The sequence below is a fragment of the Leuciscus leuciscus genome, assembly GCF_965113295.1.
Source record: "Leuciscus leuciscus genome assembly, chromosome: 10".
Classification (NCBI taxonomy): Eukaryota; Metazoa; Chordata; class Actinopteri; order Cypriniformes; family Leuciscidae; genus Leuciscus; species Leuciscus leuciscus.
Genome location: NC_138734.1, coordinates 15,620,098 through 15,630,165, shown reverse-complemented (window position 1 = coordinate 15,630,165; position 10,068 = coordinate 15,620,098). Strand labels below are relative to the sequence as shown.

Genomic DNA, 10,068 nt, shown 5'->3' with positions numbered 1-10,068 from the left:
GTGGAAATGGGGGAAATGTCTTTGGAAATGAGAAGGGTACAGCTATCATTGAATTACTGGGTTAATTTACAAGGCCATAGTCAAGAACATCCAACACTAGACACGTTAAAACCATGTTGGGAAAAAGAGAGGAGGAAAACTAAAAGTTTTGGATGGACTGTGATACAGAAAGCAACAGAACTTAAAATTAATCAATTAAATGTTAGTCCTACTGTTCCATTACCAGTAATAAAACCTTGGGTACTTCCAGATGCTATAGTTGATTTTACATTGTTAGAACAGAGAAACAAGGGTAAGGAATGTAATTCATATAATGTACAGACGTATATTAATGAGTACTACAGTTATGTTCAGATATACACAGATGCATCAAAGAGTTCAGACAACAAGATAGGAGTAGCATTTACTGTCCCAGAGTTTCATCTATCAATAAGGAAAAGGATCAGTGATGAGCTATCTGTTTATTCAGGGGAAATGGTTGCGTTATTATTAGCAATACAGTGGATAGAAGAAATAAGACCTGTGAAATCAGTCATGTCACTCATGTTCATCATTGGCTAGTTTACAATACAGTCATTCAGAAAGTAGACCAGATATTTTATTGGAGATAATGCAAACAATGTACAGAATTCAAATGATGGGGATTACAGTAGTATTTTTGTGGTTGCCTGCACATGTTGGTATCCAAGGAAATGAAATTGCAGATAAAGAAGCAAAAGAAGCAGTTAAAAACAATGACATTAATTTAATTGTAAATTTAAGTAAGAATGAAGTTAAGAGTATTATCAAGAAGAGACTAAAGGAAAGGTGGCAAAAACAGTGGGATAAGGAGAAAAAAGGTCGGTGGTTCTATAGAATTCAAAGGAAAGTGGGAGAGATGAGAATTGCAGGGAACAACAGGAGAGAAGAAATAGTAATATCAAGGGTGAGATTTGGACACACAAGATTAAATAGTACACTTTATAAAATGGGTAAACATGATACGGGAAGATGTGATTATTGTGGGCAAGAGGAAACAGTGGAACATGTTTTAATGCATTGTCAGAAATATGAGAATGAAAGAAGGTTGTTCATTCATAATTAAAAAAAAATAAAAATGCAGTTTATACCAAAGTATATTCTGCAAAATAACTCGAGAAATGAGTGTTATATTTTTATTCTTCAGTTTCTTGAGGAATCTAATTTGTGGGAAAAAAAAAAAAAAAAAAGAAGTCGTCTTGATCCACACTCCATACCAGTTGGTGGCGGAAATACACCATTTTGTTGTTTGTCAACCGCCAATAAAATTCAAGAAGAAGAAGAAGAAGAAGGGAACGCAATGCAATGCATAACATAGGGCACCACATGACATAATGATTAACGCGTTAGTTGAAAAGTGAGGGTTTTAAGGGTGTTTATTGCATTATCAAGTAAATATCTGATATCTCCGTGAGACCGCTGAGCAAAATACATTTCAGATTTTTTTGTTATTTGAGTGTCAATCAATGTCACTGTAAACACGTGAACTGTGCTGCCCTTCACGATCTACAAACAACTGGATCGAAGTCATCATTGATATGCAGAGCTATCAATTCAGCTTCTGTTGTCAGATGAACCGTCTGTAAGGCTATCGGTGAGTTTATATATTTTTTTATAATATTGTGTACACTGTTAGACAGTCAAATACTAGGCTACAACGTGTAGGCTAATTGACTGTCTGCTTCTAACTTACCCATGTAACGTAACGTTAACTAGTAGGCTCTTTTTTTTAAATATCGGGGAACAATACAGAAAAACACATATGTAAAGAATAAAGCACCAGGTATAAAAGTATAAAGTGAAACAACATTAAACAAAATAATTTAAAATTATAATGACAGTGGGCCTAAACTTTAATTAGCCCACACTTCCCTTGCGTTGTTAGTTATCCCGATAAGAAAATGTATAAGACACAAATGTATACGTGTATTATTATATGTACTGTATATTATAATATTATATTCTTATATGTATAAGACAATGTCCACCCTTTTTCCAGTCAAAACGTTATCCCAATACAATACAATACAATACTGTACGACATATGTTATTGTAACAAGCACTAAATGAAAAAGAGACCTACAGAGGATTCAGGTGCTCAGATCCTTTTTCAGGTTTTTTTTATTTATTTTTTTATGTTGCAGCCTGCTAAAGTGCTTTAAATTATTTATTTTCACATCAATCTACACACCATGCACCATCATCCAGATTTGTGAGTTTAAAACTATTTTTAAAAGCATTTTAGCTTAAGGCTGTAACATAGCAACACAATGTGAAAAAAGGAAGGGGTCTGAATACTTTCTGAATCAACTGTAATACCAAAGTTAGGTTATGAAGGAAGAGAGAAAAATTGACCGGGATTTCAGACAGATCTAAAAAAAAAAGTATTACAAGCTCCCCTAAGAATAACATCTATAACAGTGGATAATTCTTTGGGAGTTACAAGGAAACTGAATTTAGAAGATACCCTAACTCTGGATTAGTTACAAATAAGCCATTCAGAATGAAGTAGTAAAAAACAAACAAAAAAAACTGTTAATAATAATTAATTATTTTTATATAACATTTTTATATTTTTGTTGTTTCAATGTACAGATGAGGAGAAAGTTGTGTTTAAAAATGTAACTATGAAAATGTTATATTTTATAAAGTATTTTAGCAGTTACAAATCAATAGAAAGGGCATCTGTGGCCATCTTGTGGTCAAAATAAATAGCACGCCACAAACTGTTGTGTCCCATTACAGCCTCTTGCAGGGTTTTCCTGCATTGAAAATATTATGAACATTAAAATAAATGAATTTTTGTCCTGCCAAAGCTTTATTTGATCATTTAATGTGATTTCTGAGATGACTGCTGTGCTTATGATGGAGACCACCTTAAGGAAATTAAAACTGAATAAAAATCCCTTATTTCTATGATCAAACTTCTAACTTCACAATATTTGCTTTTGTATCAAATGCCCTTCCAATGAAGAAACATTCCAGGGATCTTAGGGGGATTTACTCTTCAAAATTAGTAATACAACATAATCGATTATGGCAACAGGTGCTTAACCCTATATGTAGACTCTATTAAGTGGATTAATACTAATACATTGTTTTCCTTCTGTTGCAGGTAAGTGTCCCTGATTTCAGAGGAATTTAGAATGAGTGATGGGATGGGATGGGGAGGCTTTAGTATCCTTAATGTCATGTCAAATTGCTTTTTTGTTGTTATTTTATTTTTATAATCAACCTATATAGGCTATTTGATTATTTTTAGTGTATCAGCATTGGCAGATAACTAAGCCAGTTTGACTGATTTACAGAAGTTTGTCAGTTTTAGCATTGTTAATGGTTAATGCACAATACACATTTTCTGTTTTCAAATATGTTTGAGTGAATTTGGATTAATGGGGTAACTCGCCCAAAAAGACAAATTCTGTCAACTACTTGCATTCATGTTCTAAAACCCACATGATTTTCATTCAACTACAGAACACAAATGAGGATATATTTAATTTTCTCTGATCATTTTTGTCCATCCATTGAAAGTCAATGCAACCAAAACGTTTACACATCAAAATGTACAAAGACATTGTAAAAGTAATCTGTATGAATTTAACTGATTAATCCAAGTCTTCTGAATTCTTTTTGGGGGGAACTATTCTTTACATTTTGTATATATAGTACTGTGAAAAAGTCTTAAAGGGATAGTTCATCCAAAAATTAAAATTAGCCCATGATTTACTCACGAAGTGGAGCGATGCGCTCGTGTAAGAAAAATATCCATATTTAAAACTTTGTAGACTAAAATAACTAACTTCCAGCAGATGGCCTACGCAAGTTGACTTAGCCAAAAGAGTAACACTTGACGATGTATGACATAGGTGTAGCGTAAGCTTTGACGCCTCTCGTCGTTCAAACAAACTCAAGCATTTCTCTTAGAAAATTGTCGTTTTAGACTTCTAATTCGTGACTGGTGTTTTGTTTTGCTCTATCCTCTGCGCTTCCGAGTTCGTCATTACGTTGTGCGTCAGGTCAAGGGTTACTTTTTTTCTGTAAATCGATGCAGTCGATTCAGTCGAAAAGAAATTAAGGTTTTGAGGAAAACATTCCAGGATTTTTCTTCATATAATGGACTTCAATGGCAACCAACAGTTTGAAGGTCCAAATGGCAGTCTCAATGCAGCTTCAAAGTCTCTACACGATCCCAGTCGAGAAATAAGGGTCTTATCTAGCAAAACGATTGGTCATTTATATATATATACTTTTTAACCACAAATGCCTGTCTTGTACCATCTCTGAGATGCGCCATGTATTACGTCATCACGTTGGAAAGGTCACGAAAATAAAATAAAAACGAATAATAATAAATTAAAACAAAGATGTCGGCCGTTTTTGAAGTTGGAGGGAAAAATGAGATGGAATTTTTCGCCCTTCCCTATCGTTTTGAACCGTGATGACGCAATGCGTGGCACATCTCAGAGATGGTACACTACGACCCTTATTTCTCGACTGGGATCGTGTAGAGTCTTTGAAGCTGCACTGAGACGGACATTTAAACCTTCAAACCGTTGGTTGCCAATGAAGTCCATTATATGAAGAAAAATCCTGGAATGTTTTCCTCAAAAAACGTAATTTCTTTTCGACTGAAGAAAGAAAGACATGGATATCTTGGATGACATCGGGGTGAGTAAAATATCAGCAAAATTTTTTTTGAAAGTGAACTAATCCTTTAACCCCCCGGAGCCGTGTGGAGCACTTTTATCATGGATGGATGCTCTTTGATGGACTTAAAAAAAATATAAAGCCATTCACTTCCATTATAGAGCTTGGAAGAGCCAGGACATGTTTTAATAGAACTCCGATTGTATTCGTCTGAAAGAAGAATGTCATATACACCTTGGATGACTTGAGGGTGAGTAAATCATGAGCTAATTCAAATTTTTGGGTGAACTATCCCTTGACCATTAGTCCCCACACCATCATAAAATCTGGGATTACATGAACGGACAGCATAAATCCATAGAAGGACTATGAAGAACTATGGCAACTTCTCCAAAATGCTTGAAATACCTTAAATGCAGTAATGTGAAAAGTTTGAGGCATTTACTCTTTATTTTTTCCTGTTCTTCACGGTGGCCTTGCTTTAACAATGATAGTCACCCGCAGGGCAAGTGGTGTCACAGTTTAAGACATACAGCCTTAACTCAGGATGCATCCGGATCTGTCACCCCATCTGCATACTGACGAGTGCAATCAGTTTATAACACTTCTCAAACAGTGCCACAAAGAGGTTTGGAAATCTACTCATGCAAACATGCCTTTTCCTCAAATGTACAATCCACAGATGATTCAGTGATTATTAGTCATTTGAATAATAGTTTTGTGAATGCAGAAAAACAAAAAAAGAAAACTCATAATTTACCTTTAACCTCATGTCATTCCAAACCTGTATGATTTTCTTCTGTGGACTGAAAAAGGAGGACATCTGAAGAATTTCAACACCATATTAACTCCTTTTGTGTTCTTTGGAAGAAAGTCATACAGGTAAGATATGAGGGTAAGTAAACAATAGCATAATATTGTTTTTTGTTGTTGTTGTTGAGTAAACTATTGTTTTAAAGGGATACTCCACTTTAAAATGAAAATTCTGTCATACTCACCCTCATGTTGTTTCAAACCTGTATGAATTTCTTTCTTCTGCTGAACAGAAAGGAAGATATTTAGAAGAATGTCAGTAACGAGACAGTTTCTGGTCTCATTGACTTCCATAGTAGGAAAAAATATATATACTATGGAAGTCAATGAGACCAGAAACTGTCTGGTTACTGATATTCTTCTAAATATCTTCCTTTCTGTTCAGCAGAAGAAAGAAATTCATAAAGGATTGAAACAACATGAAGGTAAGTATATGATGACAGAATTTTCATTTTAAAGTGGAGTATCCCTTTAAACCTGTATTATACTTTAAAAGCACTTTTGTTTGTACACTTTAAAAGTCTTAAATGTCTGTACGCATTTGTGGATTGTACTATTTATTCTGGGTATACATTTTCTCTCTTCAGATAATCTGTTATAAAACCTGTGCACTAATTTAAAAAAGTGTGCAAAACATCTTTCTTTTTATTTGAAAACAGGCATGCAAGTAATTAATGACTTTCTCTGCCTTCAGCATAATGTCCTCAGGTTCTTTGGCACATGTAATGAAATGGACCGTGCAATGCGTGGTTGTCTCAAGAAAGAGGTGAGGACAGCATTTTGTTCATTATGAGTTCCTGTTGCTTTATTGTTAGAGCGTAGATCATTGGTTTGAGAACACATACTGAAAACCTTCTGTACGCTAAAAATAACTTTGGATAAGATAACCTAATTTACACCAGGTAATACACTGCATTAGTAATTGCTAACAAAAATGAATTAATTAATGCGTTACTATGTTTAGATGAGTGAATGTGTGTTAATCCTACCTCTTATAAAATTGCTTAGTCTGTATTGTTTACTATTTCAAACTATTTCAAAAAAGTTGAGTCTTCAAAATCGTCTTCAGTTATCATTATCATGCCGTTCTAAACTGGTTTTCTTTCTTCTGCAAAACACAAAAGAATATATTTGAAGAAAGAAACAGCTGTTTTTGTCAATAAGGTCAACAAGACACAAAAATTGCAAGCTCCAAAAAGGACATAAAGGCATTGAAAAGACATAAAAAATGTATCTACTGATATGATCAGTTTGTATGATGACCAGATCACTATTTGTGCCTTTATTCACATTCAAACTAACCAAAATCATTGATCAGTGCACGCATACACAGACTAGATAAAATATGTCGACACAAGCCTCACACTAAAGTCAAAGCAACCAAGATATTGCTTGGAGGTCTCCATCAAATGGCGGCTTCAAGCAATTCTTTGTTTTAAACGATTCAGTAAATCGTAATGTCAAGTGCCAAATTTTATGCAGAATGCACAAATGTACTGTACATAGGAACAACACTGCAATAAATGTTGAAAATCGATTTAAATTTGCACTGTAATAGTATTTTTTTTTTTTTTGATTTTGTGGGGGCCCCAAAGGGTGGTTTTGCTTAGGGCCCCAAAATAAAAGTTTCTTTTTAAATAATATATGTGTGTGTAGACTGTGTATAATTATTTTGTATATATAAAAACACACATATGCATGTATATATTTAAGAAATATTTGTATGTATACTGTATATATATATTTTATACATAAATAACACTTTTTTTTCTTTCTTAAATATATACATGCATGTGTGTGTAATTTTATTTTCATATATATATATATATATATATATATATATATTATACATACAAAAAAAATTATTATACAAAGTCTACACACATATATGATGTAAAAACAAACTTTTATTTTGGATGCGATTAATTGTTTCACAGCCGTACTATATATTTATTTGTTTAAAAGCAGAGGCTCTTTTTTATATGGACTTTACATATAAACTCATACAGAAATGGGTTTACATATTCACAAAATATTCTAGGAGCCATTAATGTTTTGTGAAAATGATCAAAAATGCTGGTTCTGGCTAGCAATTTTAATAAAAGTAAAAAAAAAAAAAATGCTGGAAGGGAAAGAGTTGATACTAGAGCTGTGTCCGAAACCGCTCCCTATCCACTATATTGTGCACTATATCGGGTGTTGGCCATTTTGTAGTGGTGTCCGAATTCTGAGTGAACGACATCATTCCCTACATTCATTTACTACTTTTACCCACAATCCTCTCTGAATTCGAGTGTACATTCGATGTACACTTGCTGAAGCAGTATTTCCCACAATCCAATGCGGAGAGGACTGAGCGTGCATGAAAGTGCGGGAGAGAGCAAGTTTAAACCAGAGATTACTTTACAGCTTTCTTATTTCTTATTCTTATTTATATATAACATTTATTTCATGCTAGTTTTATTATAATATTTTTTAAATTAATCATTACTTGAATAAAACATATAAAAATATTGAGATAATATTATACAGATGAATTTTTTAATGAAATTATATTAATAAGGTAAATTATATAGGTAGCATGCATATATATATATATATATATATATATATATATATATATATATATATATATATATATATATATATATATATATATTTATTAAAATATATTGTTTAGGCACTCAATTTAATGTGTTTTACTAACAGCCAGGTGTTTTAATAATTTGTGGCATTGTTGTTAACTCGTTAAACTGTAAGGAAGAGATGATAATTTGGTGGATGATTTAAAAATATCCGTTAATCATCTGTAGGTAGCGTATTCATTCGAATGTAATAATCATAAGGGTCGCCTGAGGGCGCTCAGTGACCACGTCATCTGTGAGCGTGAGAGTTTCTAACAATTTCAATTGATGAAACTACAAAGCTGGCACAGAGGTATATATAATTACAAAATAAAGTCATTATGACTGTTGTTGTTATTGTTATTTTATAAAGTAAGTAACATGTAAGATTAAAGGAGTTTTATCACTACGTGTGACGAAGCCGTTTCTGCGACAGCTCCTTCTCCGACGCACTGTGTATACGTCATCATCCGATGGTCCGAATTGACTCACTTTATTTTGTTCACTCCTTGCAGATATAGTGCACTCAAATGCCATACACTATATAGGGATTAGTGAATGAGTGAACGAGTGAGCAGTTTCAGACAAAGCTTAGGTGTGAACAATTCAATAGGTATAGTTACCCATTCAGATCAGATTGTCCATGATGGGAATGAATGAATAAACATATGTTAATTGTCAACTGTAAATTAAACTATTTTCAGTGTAGAAATCATTTTACATGAGGACTTAAAATCAGTAGATTTGTGGAATTGGTCAAGTGAAGCTTGAAAAATGAATGCTCTGACTTATCTAGTTGTCTTGGGCTAAATCATTTGTCTCTCTATTTGTCCACACAGTATCACACAAAGAGGGAGCGCAGCAAGGCCCATGCTGAAGAAATGAGACGCCGTTTAAATGAACAACCAAAAGAGCATCCCTAATATCAAGATGGATTCCTTGGAGTACAGACCTATGGCCGACTAGAAATAGTTCCTGGTATTCCTAGTGTGCCTAGACCCTTTAAATCTGGAAGACTTTTCTCTGAGGATATGTAGATTAAATAAAATAAATGTATTTATTATACACCTTGCAGTAAATGAGGCAACAGAGCGATTTAATGATGTTTAATTACTGGTGGCTAGTTTGACTTGTGAATTTTCAGCTCCTACTTAAAATATGAGCTGTATGTTCCCTAAATGTGGCCTACTTACTTAGAAAGTGTGTCTGAAATTATGTCAAAATTGTGATTTAAATTCCAATTAAAACTTTTTTTTTTTTTTTTTACAATTAACATTGTCACTTGCACAATTATTTGCAACTTGTCTACATTTAAGATATTTTCATTTAGAGAAAACTAATTACTAAAGAGCCTACATTTTCCAATCAATTGAATTTTTCACAAGTGAACTCCAGTCTAAGTGTAGAAACAACTCAAAGATAATCCAGAGAAATGGGATGCACCTGTACGGTGGCCCAGTAGTGCACAACACAACGCAATTTAAAAAGTAAACATAAGTTCACAACGCAACAAATCAAGCCACAACACAAAGGAAACAAGCCACAACACAGCGAAAATGCTCCCGACCACTTATTAATTCTCATTAATGTTTGTGAAAGACAATTATATGTTGTAGTTCCTGTAAAGGTCTATCATCTTTGAGTTTTTGAGGGGGGGAATAAATTCACAATTTGACTTTTCATTTTGTTAATGTCACCTTTTGTGTGCAGGCAGGTGGATGGAAAGGGTGACACATCACATCAATTCAACTCTACACTATTAAGTTAAAATACAGTATTCTGTATTTGTGATGTAATTAGGAAGCTACTGCATGTATTTATGCTGTGAACTAGTGATTTAATTCAAACTAAAGTACAGATGGATAAGGTATGTAAACACACATGAAGTACACTTTAGTACAATCTTGATACACTTTATTTTACATAGCTTATCCCTGTGTAATATTTTGAAATAGTAATGTAA

The 10,068-nt window shown here is 33.3% G+C and overlaps 1 protein-coding gene across 4 annotated transcripts; it reads left to right on the top strand.

The window, feature by feature from the left end:
• Positions 1-1,285: 1,285 nt before the first annotated feature.
• On the top strand, positions 1,286-9,785 carry cmc2 (C-x(9)-C motif containing 2). 4 transcript variants are annotated; one of them, XM_082181858.1, is made up of 6 exons: positions 1,286-1,612; positions 2,993-3,013; positions 3,096-3,133; positions 5,163-5,296; positions 6,176-6,247; positions 8,945-9,785. In XM_082181858.1, the coding sequence occupies exons 4-6, from the start codon at positions 5,216-5,218 to the stop codon at positions 9,026-9,028; spliced, it is 237 nt and encodes a 78-aa protein (XP_082037984.1). In that variant the 5' UTR covers positions 1,286-1,612; positions 2,993-3,013; positions 3,096-3,133; positions 5,163-5,215; the 3' UTR covers positions 9,029-9,785. The 4 variants fall into 4 exon arrangements, with proteins under 4 accessions (XP_082037984.1, XP_082037985.1, XP_082037982.1 ...); XM_082181859.1 differs by lacking the exons at positions 2,993-3,013; positions 3,096-3,133 and having other exon boundaries at positions 5,173-5,296; XM_082181856.1 differs by lacking the exons at positions 2,993-3,013; positions 3,096-3,133 and having other exon boundaries at positions 1,288-1,612.
• Positions 9,786-10,068: the final 283 nt, after the last annotated feature.